The sequence below is a fragment of the Salmo salar genome, chromosome ssa05 (assembly GCF_905237065.1).
Source record: "Salmo salar chromosome ssa05, Ssal_v3.1, whole genome shotgun sequence".
NCBI classification, from domain to species: Eukaryota; Metazoa; Chordata; class Actinopteri; order Salmoniformes; family Salmonidae; genus Salmo; species Salmo salar.
The window spans coordinates 23,078,202-23,096,446 of NC_059446.1; the positions used below are offsets into that span (position 1 = coordinate 23,078,202).

The window sequence follows — 18,245 nt, forward strand, 5'->3', positions numbered from 1 at the left end:
AGAATCATCATCATTGTTGGTGAAATCTAACCTCGGCGTAACAGCTCATTCTTTTTGTTTGTGTTCCCCCCCCAGTTCGTCTGAGCGGTCTGGTGTGTGGCTGGTGGCGCCACTGATAGCCAAGCTGCCCACCTCGGTCCAGGGCCACGTCCTGAAGGCGGCAGGGGAGGAGCTAGAGAAGGGACAGCATCTGGGGTCCTCCTCACGCAAGGAGAGGGACCGGCAGAAACAGAAAAGGTCAGACAACTCACTCCGACTATTTTGGGTCATGTAGATAATGCTCATTTTGTCAACATGGTTGTACTTTCATCCAGAAAGAGTGATAATCTGCTTTAGATACTAAATACAAATTGGATGCAAGAGTTATTATGATGCAATTATGATAACATTTTTGCCCCAGCTTTGATATTCCCAAATTGATGATGGATGTCTTGCCCTTACACTTTTGTATGTTTCTAGCATGTCTCTGCTGAGCCAGCAGCCCTTCCTGTCTCTGGTACTGACCTGTCTAAAAGGCCAGGATGAGCAGAGGGAGGGTCTCCTCACTTCCCTCTACAGTCAGGTGCAGCAGGTAACACTCAACACAGCCTCTCCTCCATTTTCCTGTCTACCCAAACTCCAAATGCTACGCCACGCCCACAGAAGTTCGTTTCCTTTCCGCAATGAGTCTGAATCGGAGTTACCTCCCTGACGATTTCTAGAACGCCAACACATTCTAATTTTCCGATTGGTCCCAGAAATCGATGGGTTGGGCCAGAGCCAGAACACACGTGGGTAAAGCAGCGGTTTGAAAATGTGTCATTGGTTTTAATACTCTGATTTATTTAGAGATAATCCAATCACTGATGACTTTGTTTTGTACAACAACTGTCATTTTGACGTCACTTCAACAATGTCAGTCTGACTGAAGTATGTAGCTAACAGAGAGCAGCGGAAGAATTCAGTTGGAGTCGTCAGACAACTCCCCCGTCTTCTCCCACCTTACCTCTATAATTCCCAAATCCCAACTTGAGATCTGTGTGCATAACTGAAGAGTCCGTTGACATCAATGAACATACGTTTGTGTAAAAATGTACATCTCAAGTTAGGATTCCCCCCTCAGTGTGCTTAATGTTGGCTAAATATGCTGACTGCTGCTATTGGCTGCGTTTCCATCTTCCAGATTGTAACAAACTGGCGGGAGGACCAGTACCAGGACGACTGCAAGGCCAAGCAGATGATGCATGAGGCGCTGAAGCTGCGGCTCAATCTGGTGAGGGCTCGTCGTCACCATCGTCATCAAAGTCATGTTATCCCTGCCATGCCAGGAAGTGGTCACTTGTCTCAGTATCAGTTTGGACCAGATGGTATCTAAAGGGACAGAAATTCTTCACTAGAAAAAATTGGAAAGAGTTAACCTAAAATGGCACAACGACTAGGTTCCAGTTTAACAACGTTTACTAAACCGTATTTCCACAATACATGGTTGCTATTGCGCTCAGGCCAGGTCCATCAACAGTGAGACTCCGGCACAGCCGTACTAATAACAGAGTGATAGCAGCGTAATAACAGAAATATAGGGATACTTAAAACATGAACTTAACAGAAAGTACGTCTGTAAACAGATGAAACCCAGTTACTTACTGCTACAGAACACTGATGTTTTATCCATTTAAAGTACGTAGAGATCAAATTCTTATAATATATTTTTTTAACTCTCGCCCTTTGAGTTTTCATGAACGGTTCTGAAATGCATACTAAAAAGAAATTGGATGTGTTATCTTTGCTGTCCAGGTGGGTGGGATGTTTGACACGGTACAACGCAGTACACAGCAGACCACGGAGTGGGCCGTGCTACTCCTCGACATCATCAGCAGCGGTACAGTGGACATGCAGTCCAACAAGTAAGTCACAACACAACTGCTCACACATTTTAAACTTCATGTGTTCATTTGTTGTTATTGTAATGTCACCATGTAATGCATCACTGTATAATTTCCTCCCCTCCTGCTCTCTCTTCCACCTCCCTCCCGCTCGCTCACTCCCCCCCGGTCTCTTTCTCTCCCTCTCTCAGTGAGCTCTTCACCACGGTACTGGACATGCTGAGTGTGCTAATTAATGGCACGCTGGCTGCTGACATGTCTAGCATCTCTCAGGGCAGCATGGAGGAGAACAAGAGGGCTTACATGAACCTGGTCAAGAAGCTCCGGGTAAGATCACACACATCACACTGGATGTACACTATATATACAAAAGTATGTGGACACCCCTTCAAATTAGTGGATTCGGCTATTTCAGCCACACCCTTGCTGAGCTGTATAAAATCGAGCACACAACCATGCAATCTCCATAGACAAACATTGATGTTGGATGGCCTTACTGAAGAGCTCTGACTTTCAACGTGCCACCTTTCCAACAAGTAAGTTTATCAAATTTCTGCCCTGCTAGAGCTGCCCCGGTCAACTGTAAGTGCTGTTATTGTGAAGTTTAAACATCTAGAAGCAACAACAGCTCAGCCACAAAGTGGTAGACCACACAAGCTCAGAGAACGGGACCGCCGAGTGCTGAAATGCGTAAAAATCGTCTGTCCTCGGTTGCAACACTCACTATCGAGTTCCAAACTGCCTTGAAGTAACATCAACACAATAATTGTTCGTCGGGAGCTTCATGAAATGGGTTTTCATGGCCGAGCAGCCGCACACAAGCCTAAGATCACCATGCGCAATGCCAAGCATTGGCTGGAGTGGTGTAAAGCTCGCTGCCATTGGACTCAAGCGTTCTCTGGAGTGATGAATCACGCTTCACCATCTGGCAGCACGACGGACGAGTCTGTGTGTGGAGGATGCCAGGAGAACGCTACCTGCCCAATGCATAGTGCCAACTGTAAAGTTTGGTGGAGGAGGATTAATGGTCTGGGGCTGCTTTTCATGGTTTGGTTTAGGCCCCTTAGTTCCAGTGAAGGGAAATCTTACTGCTATAGCATACAATGACATTCTAAATGATTCTGTGCTTCCAACCTTGAGGCAACAGTTTGGAGAAGGCCCTTTCCTGTTTCAGCATGACAATGTCCCCATGCACAAAGCGAGGTCCATACAGAAATGGTTTATCGAGATCGGTGTGGAAGAACTTGACTGGTTTGCACAGAGCCCTGACCTCAACCCCATCGAACACCTTTGGGATGAATTGGAACACTGACTGCAAGCCAGGCCTAAACGCCCAACATCAGTGGCCAACCTCACTAATGCTCTTGTGGCTGAATGGAAGCAAGTCCCTGCAGCAATGTTCCAGCATCTAGTAGAAAGCCATCTCAGAAGAGTGTCCCGTGTGGCTCAGTTGGTAGAGCATGGTGTTTGCAACGCCAGGGTTGTGGGTTCGATTCCCACGGGGGACCAGTACGGGAAAAAAATGTATGAAATGTATGCATTCACTACTGTAAGTCGCTCTGGATAAGAGCGTCTGCTAAATGACTAAAAATGTAAAAAGAAATGTAAAACATGAGTGGAGGCTGTTATAGCAGCAAAGTAGAGACCAACTCCATACTAATGCCCATTATTTTGGAATGATATCCTTGACGAGCAGGTGTCCACATACTTGTGGTTATGTGGAATATATAATAATGTATGTCCTATGTAGCAGAGTATTCCGCTATTGTATTTTATGTATTGAAGTCAATGGAAGGTTGTTATGCTCTGTGCTCGCCACAAGAGGTCCCCACTCGCCTAGAATTCAGTTGAATCAAACTACTTCCAAAAAAATGCTAGGAAACATTTCAATTAAATACTTCTTGTCTCGTTCTCTGCTCAAAGGTATCAACAACTCAAGTGTTGTGTATTTGCAGAAAGAGCTGGGTGACCGGCAGTCAGAGAGTCTGGAGAAGGTGCGGCAGCTGCTCCCTCTACCCAAGCAGACCCGTGATGTCATCACGTGTGAACCACAGGGCTCGCTTATTGACACCAAGGGCAACAAGATCGCTGGCTTTGAGAAGGAGGTACAGTACTATGAGCTCTGACCCTTTTGAAGGCATTGTCAACTCAATTGTTGCCTGTATTACTGTTTCTGTCACCAGTATTGAGATTGACTTTTTGGCCCACACGGTTCTTCATAAACTCTTGTCTTTCAGCTGTTCACTAGGAATGTCTTCAGTAACTTCTCTAAATAGCAGACCTGGGTTTTAGTTCAAATACTTGTTTGAGATTGCCTGGCGAAGTGGAACCAATGGAATAGTCCCAAAACTGTAAACCATACACTCTGTCTAGATGCAACCCAGGCACCTTGAAATGCTCAAAGTTTCTGAAAACAAATAGTATTTGAACCCATGTCTGCTTAATATTCCTGCATCTCAACATCGTAGTTGTCAGGAGATATTTGTGGCAACACCAATAATTGTAATTTATATCAATGTAAAACCATCTTTCTCCTTTACCGTCAGGGTCTCCAAGTGTCGACCAAGCAGAAGATCTCTCCGTGGGACGTGTTCGAGGGCCTCAAGCACTCAGCCCCTCTCTCCTGGGGCTGGTTTGGCACGGTGCGCGTGGACCGCAAGGTGACCAAGTTCGAGGAACAGCAGCGCTTCCTCCTCTACCACACCCACCTGAAGCCCAAGCCGCGCAGTTACTACCTGGAGCCCCTCCCCCTGCCCCCTGAGGATGAGGAGCCGCCCACGCCCGCGCCCCAGGAACCCGAGAAGAAGATGGCGGAGCCAGTGAAGCCAGAGAAGAGCGTCCCTGCGGTGTCGTCCGACTCAACCAAGAAGAAGACCAAGAAGAAGAAGACACCGTCCACCAACAAGACTGAGGTTAGTGAGACACTGGGACAGGTCCTGTCCAACAAGACTGAGGTTAGTGAGACACTGGGACAGGGTCCTGTCCAACAAGACTGAGGTTAGTGAGACACTGGGACAGGTCCTGTCCAACAAGACTGAAGTTAGTGAGACACTGGGACAGGTCCTGTCCAACAAGACTGAGGTTAGTGAGACACTGGGACAGGTCCTGTCCAACAAGACTGAGGTTAGTGAGACACTGGGACAGGTCCTGTCCAACAAGACTGAAGTTAGTGAGACACTGGGACAGGTCCTGTCCAACAAGACTGAGGTTAGTGAGACACTGGGACAGGTCCTGTCCAACAAGACTGAGGTTAGTGAGACACTGGGACAGGGTCCTGTCCAACAAGACTGAGGTTAGTGAGACACTGGGACAGGTACAGTCCAACAAGACTGAAGTTAGTGAGACACTGGGACAGGTCCTGTCCAACAAGACTGAGGTTAGTGAGACACTGGGACAGGGTCCTGTCCAACAAGACTGAAGTTAGTGAGACACTGGGACAGGTCCTGTCCAACAAGACTGAGGTTAGTGAGACACTGGGACAGGTCCTGTCCAACAAGACTGAGGTTAGTGAGACACTGGGACAGGTCCTGTCCAACAAGACTGAGGTTAGTGAGACACTGGGACAGGTCCTGTCCAACAAGACTGAGGTTAGTGAGACACTGGGACAGGTCCTGTCCAACAAGACTGAGGTTAGTGAGACACTGGGACAGGTCCTGTCCAACAAGACTGAGGTTAGTGAGACACTGGGACAGGTACAGTCCAACAAGACTGAAGTTAGTGAGACACTGGGACAGGTCCTGTCCAACAAGACTGAGGTTAGTGAGACACTGGGACAGGGTCCTGTCCAACAAGACTGAAGTTAGTGAGACACTGGGACAGGTCCTGTCCAACAAGACTGAGGTTAGTGAGACACTGGGACAGGTCCTGTCCAACAAGACTGAGGTTAGTGAGACACTGGGACAGGTCCTGTCCAACAAGACTGAGGTTAGTGAGACACTGGGACAGGTCCTGTCCAACAAGACTGAGGTTAGTGAGACACTGGGACAGGGTCCTGTCCAACAAGACTGAGGTTAGTGAGACACTGGGACAGGGTCCTGTCCAACAAGACTGAGGTTAGTGAGACACTGGGACAGGTCCTGTCCAACAAGACTGAAGTTAGTGAGACACTGGGACAGGTCCTGTCCAACACTGGGACAGGTCCTGTATTCTACCTAGCCTATCAGAAGGCAAGATGAGTTACAACCATGTTGTTTATACCTGTCTGATCCTTTCAGATCTAGGCGATAGGTCCTTCTGGATTAGTTATTGTATAAATATAAAGTTACTCATAGCTTTACGCACTCATGAGTGGCATCTTGACAAGGGATTTGAAGGCCTTGTTCTAAGGGTCCAAAAGCTGGATGATGATGTTGTTGCACATATGACCATTCTTTTTCTTTTCTTTTTTTCTTTTTACTCCTTTTTCTCCCCAATTTCATGATATCTATTTGGTAGTTACAGTCTTGTCCCATCGTTGCAACTCCCTTACGGACTCGGGAGAGGCGAAGGTCGCGACCCATGCGTCCTCTGAAACACGACCTGCCAAGCCGCACTGCTTCTTGACACACTGATTGCTTAACCCGGAAGCCAGCCACACCAATGTGTCGGAGGAAACACCGTACAACTGGCGACCATGTCAGCGTGCATCCGCCCGGCCCGCCACAGGAGTCACTAGAGCGCGATGGGACAAGGACATCCCTGCCGGCCAAACCCTCCCTAACCCGGACGACGCTGGGCCAATTGTGCGCCGCCTCATGAGTCTCCCGGTTCGTGGATGGCAGCAACACAGCCCGGTATCGAACCCGGATCTGTAGTGATGCCTTAGACCGCTGCGCCACTCGCGAGGCCCACATATTACTGTTCTATACAAGTAGCATGTCTAATAGAAGATGCATGTCTTCTCCTCTCTCCAGGACTATGTGACCCGTACCCAGGGTGGAGTGCCGTATGGGACGTGTATACCCCCTGACCCCCTCATGAGCCAGCAGGCCCACCCCTACAGCAGGATAGGCTACAACCAGCAGCCCATGGGCATGTATGCTCAGAACCAGCCTCTGCCTCCAGGTCAGTGCCAACATTATCATTGTCTAAAACCAGGGTTCTGATCCAGGATCAGTTTTGCCTTATAGATCATGATAAATAAGATTACAAGGACAGCGGGGGTGCGTACCTGATCTTTGGTCAGCACTCCTACAAATGATACTGATGAATACAGGCCCTGTTGTATTTATCACTAGTGTGTTTTTTACATTACTATCAAGAAAAAAAACACTCTGGAAACCTGTATTCCTCTCATGACCTTTGAATGTGATGTGATTTGTTCCAGGACTAGATTTTAATGCTGGGGTGGCGCAAAACCCTGCAACCTTGTAGTTCCCCCAGGACTGTGTTGAAGCTATTTGGATTTTGACTTTAACGCTCATCTTTTTCCCCTTCAGGAGGCCCTGGTTTGGACACCCCGTACCGACCGGCCCGGAACCCTCAAATTGGCAAGATGATGCCCACGCGGCCCAGCTACCCAGGCATGATGCCCGGCATGCAAGGTGGCATGCCAGGCATGATGGGCATGGACAAGCAGTACCCGATGGGCTACAAGCCCCAACCCAACATTCCGCAGGGTCAGATTCTGCGCCAGCAGCTACAGGTCAGACTGGTGAGTGTACAGTAACTAGACTCCACTGGAAGGGGACAGTAGTGAGTACAGAGGTTATTCTGGACTGGATCTACCACAGTGTGTCTGAGGGGTTTGCTCACAGAATAGGACCTTGAACCTGGCTTTCGCTGTACGCAGGACATGTTGATAAGTTTGAGTTGGAATTCCCCCCCCTGTGGAGAAAAAAATGTTGGCCTTCAGTTGTAAAAAGCAGCACATTGTTTTTAGAGAACGTTGGAGGATGACTGTTGTCTCTTGTCATTTTCAGAACCAGAGTATGATAGGACAACAGATGAGGCAGATGACACCTAACCAACAATACAGCTCCATGCAGCCAAGTCAGGCAAGTCTTTCAGATGAGAAACTGTCAGCAACATTTCATGTGATTTTCTTTCCAGATGAATCCGTAGAACCTGTTTTCTTATCCTTATATTTCCTCCACCTCTGAAATTGACCGCATGTATAAACTAGTGTCCTCTATTCCTGATCATCAGTATTCTACCCTTCTCCTCCCTGCATATTGGTCCTATTTTCATGAACATTCTGGTTTCCCTCTCTCCATGTGCAGAACATCTCCCAGGGCTATACCACATACGGCTCCCACATTGGGATGCAGCCACACCCCTCTCAGGCGGGTGGTATAGTCCCTCCATCGTATGGGAACCAGGGCTTCCAGGGCAGCCACCCAGGGGCCAACCCCGCCGTGGTGGACTCTCTGAGGCAGAGGCCCAGCGGCTATGTTCACCAGCAGGCACCGGGCTACTCACACACCATGCAGAACACACCAAGGTGGGCAGGAGGGGGAAGTTGCAGAGGGGTGGGGGTGTGGACAATACACTCCAATAGCACAGGGTTGTCTACTGTCCATTTATTAAGGATATTTAGGTTACTTTTAGCTCATATTGTGTTTATGGAGTTCCATTTTTCACTCCTTTTTCTTGCACATATCAAGGTCTTAAATATGTCACATTTAGCATCACTGCCTAGTATCTGGATACAGCGTTATCAGTCAGTCCCACCTATAAACTGGACTCTTGATTTACTTTAATGAGGTAGATGGGAACATTGGACAGTGCAGTCACAGAACACGTTTTTGTTCCATGCTGTAGCACTATTGGACAACAGTGACCTTGTTCAAGATATAGTGGTGTATTTATGTAACATTGATGTACCGGTCTACTGAATCTGTCTCTTCCACCATCTCCAGGTTTCCCCACCAGCCCATCCAGCCAGCTCCTGTCATGCAACCCCTGAGCCACATGGGGGGACAGGGGGTCCACCCGGGCATGAGACCAAACCAGATGCTGGCCGAGCAGCAGCAGCAACAGCAGGCCCAGCAGCAACAAGCCCAGCAGCAACAGCAGCAGTACCTCAGACAGCAGGCACTCAGAGTATGCTTTGTCTAATTGTCTAAATACTACTAACAATCTCTAACACTACAGACCAACATGGAACAGTGGGTCAATACTATTGCAACTACACATGTACTGCTATTGCCACTCAATGTGCTATATATCTACATAACCACTTGAACATTCATTCAATGCTTTACCTGATGATCTAACACAGGTGTGGACAAATTTGTTTGGCTCTAGGGCCACATGGGGATTTCGAAATTCAACTGAGGGCCACACAGATTTTTTGGGGGGGACCGATTTGTTCTTCAATCTATTTGCAGACCAGAAAATGGGCTGTTATTTGAAAGAATATAGGTCCAATTTCTACATACCTTCTATCTAGTTTTAGACGTTCAAGAGAGGCCTGGAGTGTGTTTTTGCAACCCAAAATAATCAACCCTAATTACATCCCATGGGCCGTTATTAGCCCACTGCTGCTCTAGCATCATAGTCAGTGTAGGAATTCCTGTATAGTTGTACTATGGTCTAACCCTGTTCTTTTCCTGTGTTTGTCCCTGGCCATATAGGCCCAGCAGCAGGCTCAGCAACAACAACAACAACAGCAGCAGGCTCAGCAACAACAACAACAACAGCAGCAGGCTCAGCAACAACAACAACAGCAGCAGGCTCAGCAACAACAACAGCAGCAGCAACAGGTTCAGCAGCAGCAACAGGTTCAGCAGCAGCAACAGGTTCAGCAACAACAACAGGTTCAGCAACAGGTCCAGCCCCAACAAGTTCAACAACAACAACAGCAGCAGCAGCAGCAACAACAACAACAACAGCAGGTAGCGTCGGCCCAGCCCCCCGGTACCCAGGCTCAGAACCAGGCCCTGGCCATGCAGCCCCTGCCCCCGCAGCAACCCATGGTACGTTCCATTTAGAGGGTTTCACTGTCAAATTACCCGGGGGTGGTTCCAGAAAGACGGATCAACTTAGCCAACTAACTGTCCTAAATATTCACATTTAACTTAATCTTTTTGAGAAATCTAGACTTGAAATTAGCATGGTATAATTGACTTGACAACCAACAACGTGTATTCAAGTTCAGCTTTCAAAATCAACCAGAATATTATATGTACAAAATTGTGTGTGTATACTATGTATGTGCAGTACCAGTCAAAAATTTGGACACACCTCATGAATTGTAGAATAATATTGAAGACTTCAAAACTATGAAAGAACATATATGGAATCATGTAGTAACCACAAAAGTGTTAAACAAATCAAAATATATTTTATGTTTTAGGTTCTTCAAAGTAGCCACTGTTTGCCTTGATGACAGCTGTGCACACTCTTGGCATTCTCTCAACCAGCTTCACCTGGAATGCTTTTCCAACAGTCTTGAAGGAGTTCCCACATATGCTGAGCACTTGTTGGCTGCTTTTCCTTCACTCTGTGGTCCAACTCATCCCAAACCATCTCAATTGGGTTGAGGTTGGGTGATTGTGGAGGCCAGGTCGTCTGATGCAACACTCATCACTCTCCTTGGTCAAATAGCCCTTACACAGCTTGGAGGTGTGTTGGGTCACTGTCCTGTTGAAAAACAAATGATAGTACCACTAAGTGCAAACCAAATGGGATGGTGTATCACTGCAGAATGCAGAATCACTGACAGTGTCACCAGCAAAGCACCATCACACCACCACCTCCATGCTTCACAGTTGGAACCACACATGCGGAGATCATCCGTTCATCTACTCTGCGTCTCACAAAGACACAGCGGTTGGAACCAAAAATCTCCAATTTGGACTCATCAGACCAAAGGAGAGATTTCCACCGGTCTAAAGTCCAGTGCTTGTGTTTCTCGGCCCAGCAAGTCTCTTCTTCTTATTGGTGTTCTTTAGTAATGGTTTCTTTGCAGCAATTCGACCATGAAGGCCTGATTCACGCAGTCTCCTCTGAACAGTTGATGTTGAGATGTGTCTGTTACTTGAACTCTGTGAAGCATTTATTTGGGCTGCTATTTCTGAGGCTGGTAACTCTAATGAACTTTCCTCTGCAGCAGAGGTAACTCTGGGTCTTCCTTTCCTGTGGTGGTCCTCATGAGAGCCAGTTTCATCATAGCGCTTGATGGTTTTTGCGACTTGAATGAACTTTCAAAGTTCTTAACTGACCTTGTCTTAAAGTAATGATGGACTGTCATTTCTCTTTGCTTACTTGAGCTGTTCTTGCCATAATATGGACCTGGCCCTTTGACAAATAGGGCTATCTTCTGTATACCCCCTCTACCATGTCACAACACAACTGACTGGCTCAAACGGATTAAGAAGGAAAGAAATTCCACAAATTAACATTTTAACAAGGCACACCTGTTAATTTAAATGCATTCCAGGTGACTACCTCATGAAGCTGGTTAAGAGAATGCCAAGAGCGTGCAAAGCTGTCATCAAGGCGAAGGGTGGCTACTTTGAAGAATCTCAAATATAAAATATATTTTGATTTAACACTTTTGGTTACTGCATGATTCCATATGTGTTATTTCATAGTTTTGATGTATTCACTATTAATAGTAAATTAAAGGAAAACCCTTGAATGAGTCTGTGTGTCCAAACTTTTGACTGGTACTGTACATACATGCATGCATATACAGTACCATGAAAAAGTATTTGCCCCCTTTCTGATTTGTACTATTTCTGCATATTGTTGATACTGAATGTTATCAGATCTTCAACCAAAACCTGATATTAGATAAAGGGAACCTGGATAAAAGGTGAGCCACTTTCATGGTACCGGTTATCCCTAACACAGAGTTGTCCGAAGTTACCTCGCTAACTCCTCAAACCACGTATGTAGTATAGGGCTCTGCTTTCTGGAACACCCCACAAGTCCAAAATCAAACCCTAGCTCGCCTTGATCTATTTCCAAATATCACGCTGACCTGAACAGTTATTTGCTAGTCTATCTTTTCACTGAGGTTGGTTCAGTTTAAGGTTAGCGCACCCTGCTTATGTCCAGCCTGGTTTAGTCAAGGCATGGCTAGTGAACTATGCCCTCTAGGTTGGCACCAGCCATGTTATTGGATAGAGGTTTGGGTCAGCACGATATATTGAAAATAGATGTTATTCCTATATCGATACGGATAATATGGGTATAAGTAATTAGCAGGAAACGAACATATTAAAAATGGCTAGAGGAAACTTCTGCTAGTTGTGGCCCTCTCGCAGAGTACTGATATGAGATTCACTAGTACAAGACTCTGACGTAGCCAGACAGAAACGCATTCATAGGAATTTGTATCTCATAAATCGTCTCCATTAAAAGTTAAACTCAAGTCAATTATTTTTGGGACGAGTTGCATATGCACAAAGGCCTAAATATTGTGTTTTTGGACGGACAGTCTTGTCAACGGTCTCAAACATTGGTTACATTTTTGGATTCTGAATCTCTGACCTCTTGCCTCATCTTTTTTTTTCTAAATGTGTGCTACTGGAAAGGGACAATGAGTCCCAAGTCATGGTCACAGTATTTTTTTTTTATTAATTCATTCCTTTCAAATTAGGTATGATGTGAAGTTGTAGTCTACGTTCAACCACCGAAATGTGTGTGTGTGTGTGTGTGTGTGTCAGTTCCCACGACAGGGGATGCAGCAGACTCAGATGCAGCAGACTCAACAGCAGCAGCAGACCGCAGCACTGGTCAGGCAGCTCCAACAACAACTCTCAAGTAAGAAAGAGACTCATCATGTCAGTGTACTTTAGTGAGATCTGCTATAGCCTTACTAACCCCAGGGTCACATTCATCAGGCACCAAACAAGAAAATAAATCACAAAATGTGACATTCTATTTTCACAATTTCCAGTCATTTTAGGTGTGTTGATAACAAGTGTGTTCTTTCCTTTTCCCCAGATACACAACCCGGACAGAACACCAACTCATATTACTGATAGTGCTTGTTGTATATTAGTGTGTGTGTGTGTGGAAGGATAGGGAGACCCTGTGTGTGGGCGTGTCCCCAGCCAGCCCGTAGATTGGCAGATAGATGTGTCCAATGCCCCGCAGGCCCCATATTTAGAGGTGTAGGCTCTTAGGAGGGAAAGGCTGTCATTGGCCAAGAAAGACGACCAGGCGAAAGAACCCACAACTCAACCACAGAGGCCCAACATGCCATTTGAAAACCATCTCAACTTCAGTCATGTAATTTCTGAACATCCAAGGAGGGATTGTGCTGTGAAATATTATGATCATGGAGAATAATGGAATGGAAGAGTCTATGTAAAAAAATAAGTACAAGAAATTATAAGAATAATGCAATTTTTTATTTTATTTCAATTTGTACAATTTTTCAGTTTAGTGTATTTCTCATTAAATATCATGTCAGTTTTTATGTCTTGTACTTGTGTTTGGTGCATTCTTTTCATCCTGACACAGCATTTTATTAATCAGGTTGTGAATAATCAGGATATTATTAATGATATTGAAATACTATGAGTCATCATTATTATCCACTTATTGATTGTAGATAGTATTGTTTTCATTTTTTGTGTAGTCAGGGTTCGCACAGGTCAGTGATTTGTTTTTGGAAAGTCATGGAATTTTCTGATGTGCATTCCAGAGGGATAGTCAGGAAGTTTTGCATATTGATCACTACTTGGAAATGAAATGATCAGAAAAATGTATTCTGTTCTTTTTCCACATTGCATTGCCCAGTGAGCTTTTGTCCATTGTCATGTACATTCTGTAAGGTATATGGAAAGTCATGAAATATTTTAGAAATGGGAACCCTGTTAGATATGTCGCTAAAGCCAGGCAGTCCACTAATAAAAAATATCGAGGTTAGTCCTTTTTTCTTCATGCGAGCTTTTGAAAGGACTTATGATCTAAAACCAGAGCATATTTTACTTAACAGAGGCATGATGCTTTCATTGGACAGAGCAACAACTAAAAACTATGAGCAGCACGAAATACAGCAGACTTGTCACAGGGTTACTTGCGCTAACCAAAAAGGTATGCTATTGACTATTGATGCGTCTCAAAAGACGCCCTATGTAATGGTGCAGTACTTTTGGCCATGGCGTATGGGCTCTGTTTGATGCGTCTCAAAAGACGCCCTATATAATGGTGCAGTACATTTGACCATGGAAATGGTCTCTGTTCAAATGTGCCATTTTGGACGCACCTTTCTAAGAGCTTTCTAGGAGCCACGCAGAGGCCACATTTTAGCTCTTTACCGCATCGCGGTGAGCTTCACATTTTGCAACAATGCGGACATGATTATTTGCAGGTAGGTGAGGGCGGGAGGTCCTGTATAAACCCTCACTAACTTCACACCATCTCTGCACTGCTCCGCGAAGCGCAAGAAGTATGAATGTCCTGACTTCTAAAGAAGCCACATCACCATAAATGCTGCACGGCCAATACAGACAACAGATTGACCATGCGGCGCATTTTACTGGCCATAAGCTACCCTAATTACCAGAGACGGTGGAAACGGAAATGTACCCAGTAGAGGGGTAAACTCAGTTATGCACCTTTATTTTGTGAGTATGATTTACATGGACAAAAACAGACACAGCTCTTGTTTAAAAAAAACGTTATTTGGAAGAATTTAGATCATTGACGTTTCCATCTTGGCCACTGGAGAGTGTGCCCAGGGAAGCGTGGGGACAAACTCTCCCGAAAAGTGGGGATAGTGTAACAAACCATGCCCAAGAAGGCCTGCTTCATCCCCCCCAAAAAGTGTTAACTGTTAGATGATACTATAATGTAGTGCACAGTAATAAGAAAAATTATTACCACTATTGGTTGTGGGTTTTTATTGTTGTTATTAATATAATTTGCATGTAAATCATTGATGCTAAGGCTCTCTTTGTTGCTTTTTATTTTGGTAGCGGTTAGTTTGTTAGTATTACGAACAAACGACTTCAGGGAGCGACGTCCCTGGCCTTCGTGAGTGCCAGGTTCAGCTGGCCTGGCTGTCAGTACCTGGTAATGCTTCGAACACACCGACAGTGTTTTTGCGCAAAATAGTATGCAGCATCATCATCTGATAACTATGCAACAAAAGTTCACCTTCTGCTACCATTTCGGTGAAGCCGTCTTCGCATACAGTTTGACGAGTTAACAGTTGTTTTGAGCACGGCACAAATCATGCTTCATTGACAGCATGGCCAGTGTTGAATGTTTACAATTTTAAAAACTTGGAAAAAGAGACCCTTAATCTTAGACTTGGGACCACACAGCAATTCCACTGAATAGCAGGCTAATGATTGCTTTGCAATGCTTGCAGTTAGCCGATATGTTTTATCTATAATTTCTCTTCATTATTTCTATTCATTTGACAAGGATTAAAAATGATTTGACAGTAGATTGTCAACTTTATTCATGATGACTGCCAGCTAAGATTTTGAAAGTATGATGTTGACATGATCAGTCCAATCAAAGCTACTGTAGATATGTGATTTTAAGTCATTTAATCTGTGTCCAATGACCTTGAGCCTTCTTGGATGGGCACTTCTAATGTAACTCTATGGCAGCACCCAAGGGGCTAGAATTTTAGAGCTCTACCCTTAGACTTGGCGGTGACGTAGTGTCCCATGAGTGACAACACTGAGCCAATCACAGCGCAACGCTCTGTATTTTCTGTAGGCTTGCTCCACCATCACAGAAAGCACTGAGCTAGGCTGAAACGCCTGCATTTTGGAGCTGCCTTACTCAAGAAAACAGAAGCGACCATGTTTGTATGCGGCTTTATTAAAATGTAGGGCACCAAACAGGCAGAGCTTTCCAAACAGGCAGAGCTCGATTGCGACAACATACCTGTGATTGAAGCCTGGCCTTGACCAAAAAAAGAGCAATAATGTTGTTCTCCGAAGAGAGGGGGTGGAGGAGGGTTAAGGGCCCGTTCACACTGCTTGTGGCAAATAAAAGACTGTGCCACAAAGGAAGCCTTTTCATGGTTTTATTTGCAACCTCCCGCAAACTACTACCAATGAAATGGCTTCTTTTGTGTTGTGTTTTACCGTGTGAACAGACCCTAAAATATTACATTTAAAACTTTATGTCAAGTTGATGCATTTCATGGCTACAGACGTGAGTGCCACGGGTCAGTATTCATTTACACAGGGTACCTTAGTGTTATTGGGCACAGGGACTATGGTGGTCTGCATGAAACATGTTGGTATTACAGACTCAGACAAGGAGAGGTTGAAAATGTCAGTGAAGACACTTGCTAGTTGGTCAGCGCATGCTCGGAGTACACGTCCTGGTAATCCGTCTGGCCCTGCGGCCCTGTGAACGTTGATCTGTGTAAAGGTCTTACATCGGCTGCGGAGAGCGTGATCACACAGTCATCCGGAACAGCTGATGCTCTCATGCATGTTTCAGTGTTACTTGCCTCAAAGCGAGCATAGAAGTAGTTTAGCTTGTCTGGTAGGCTCGTGTCATTGGGCAGCTCTCGGCTGTGCTTCCCTTTGTAGTCTGTAATAGTTTCAAGCCCTGACACATCCGACGAGCGTTGGAGCCGGTGTAGTACGATTCGATCTTAGTCCTGTATTGAGGCTTTGCCGGTTTAATGGTTCGTCGGAGGGCATAGCGGGATTTCTTATAAGCTTCCGGGTTAGAGTCCCATTCCTTGAAAGTGGCAGCTCTACCCTTTAGCTCAGTGCAAATGTTGCCTGTAATCCATGGCTTCTGGTTGGGGTATGCATGTACAGTCACTGTGGGACGTCCTCGATGCACTTATTGATAAAGCCAGTGACTGATGTGGTGTACTTCTCAATGCCATCGGAAGAATCCCGGAACATATTCCAGTCTGTGCTAGCAAAACAGTCCTGTAGTTTAGCATCTGCTTCATCTGACCACTTTTTATAGACCTGTCTATTATCTATGCATAGTCACTTTACCCATACATACATGTACAAATTACCTCGACTAACCTGTACCCCTCACATTGATTCTGTACCGGTACCCCATGTACAGTCGTGGCCAACAGTTTTGAGAATGAGACAAATATACATTTTCACAAAGTCTGCTCCTCAGTTTGTATGATGGCAATTTGCATGTACTCCAGAATGTTATGAAGAGCGATCAGATGAATTGCAATTAATTGCAAAGTCCCTCTTTGCCATGCAAATGAACTGAATCCCCAAAAAACATTTCCACTGCATTTCAGCTCTGCCACAAAAGGACCAGCTGACATCATGTCAGTGATTCTCTCATTAACACAGGTGTGAGTGTTGACGAGGACAAGGCTGGAGATCACTCTGTCATGCTGATTGAGTTCAAATAACAAACTGGAAGCTTCAAAGGGAGGGTGGTGCTTGGAATCATTGTTCTTCCTCTGTCAACCATGGTTACCTGCAAGGAAACACGTACCGTCATCATTACTTTGCACAAAAAGGGCATCACAGGCAAGGATATTGCTGCCAGTAAGATTGCACCTAAATCAACCATTTATTGGATCATCAAGAACTTCAAGGAGAGCGGTTCAATTGTTGTGAAGGCTTCAGGGCGCCCGAAGAAGGTCCAGCAAGCGCCAGGACCGTCTCCTAAAGTTGATTCAGCTGCGGGATCGGGGCACCACCAATACAGAGCTTGCTCAGGAATGGCAGCAGGCAGGTGTGAGTGCATCTGCACGCACAGTGAGGCGAAGACTTTTGGAGGATGGCCTGGTGTCAAGAAGGGCAGCAAAGAAGCCACTTCTCTCCAGGAAAAACATCAGGGACAGACTGATATTCTGCAAAAGGTACAGGGATTGGACTGCTGAGGACTGGGGTAAAGTCATTTTCTCTGATGAATCCCCTTTCCAATTGTTTGGGGCATCCGGAAAAAAGCTTGTCCGGAGAAGACAAGGTGAGCGCTACCATCAGTACTGTGTCATGCCAACAGTAAAGCATCATGAGACCATTCATGTGTGGGGTTGCTTCTCAGCCAAGGGAGTGGGCTCACTCACAATTCTTCCTAAGAACACAGCCATTAATAATGGTACCAACACATCCTCCGAGAGCAACTTCTCCCAACCATCCAGGAACAGTTTGGTGACGAACAATGCGTTTTCCAGCATGAAGGAGCACCTTGCCATAAGGCAAATGTGATAACTAAGTGGCTCGGGGAACAAAACATCGATATTTTGGGTCCATGGCCAGGAAACTCCCCAGACCTTAATCCCATTGAGAACTTGTGGTCAATCCTCAAGAGGCGGGTGGACGAACAAAAACCCACAAATTCTGACAAACTCCAAGCCTTGATTATGCAAGAATGGGCTGCCATCAGTCAGGATGTGGCCCAGAAATTAATTGACAGCATGCCAGGGCAGATTGCAGAGGTCTTGGAAAAAGAAGGGTCAACACTGCAAATATTGACTCTTTGCATCAACTTCATGTAATTGTCAATAAAAGCCTTTGACACTTATGA

The 18,245-nt window shown here is 45.5% G+C and overlaps 1 protein-coding gene across 1 annotated transcript in view; it reads left to right on the plus strand.

Moving 5' to 3' along the window:
* The window catches only part of LOC106604460 (mediator of RNA polymerase II transcription subunit 12), a 44,785-nt gene extending 31,567 nt beyond the window's left edge, over positions 1-13,218 (plus strand). The window contains exons 30-44 of the mRNA XM_014199094.2: positions 76-237; positions 460-571; positions 1,163-1,252; positions 1,774-1,883; positions 2,054-2,189; positions 3,818-3,967; positions 4,409-4,774; positions 6,755-6,905; positions 7,280-7,494; positions 7,763-7,837; positions 8,063-8,283; positions 8,702-8,885; positions 9,419-9,760; positions 12,461-12,557; positions 12,741-13,218. Coding sequence (XP_014054569.1) covers positions 76-237; positions 460-571; positions 1,163-1,252; positions 1,774-1,883; positions 2,054-2,189; positions 3,818-3,967; positions 4,409-4,774; positions 6,755-6,905; positions 7,280-7,494; positions 7,763-7,837; positions 8,063-8,283; positions 8,702-8,885; positions 9,419-9,760; positions 12,461-12,557; positions 12,741-12,778 — 2,449 coding nt within the window. The 3' untranslated portion in view covers positions 12,779-13,218. The remainder of the gene's footprint in view (positions 1-75; positions 238-459; positions 572-1,162; positions 1,253-1,773; positions 1,884-2,053; positions 2,190-3,817; positions 3,968-4,408; positions 4,775-6,754; positions 6,906-7,279; positions 7,495-7,762; positions 7,838-8,062; positions 8,284-8,701; positions 8,886-9,418; positions 9,761-12,460; positions 12,558-12,740) is intronic.
* The last annotated feature ends 5,027 nt before the right edge of the window (positions 13,219-18,245 follow it).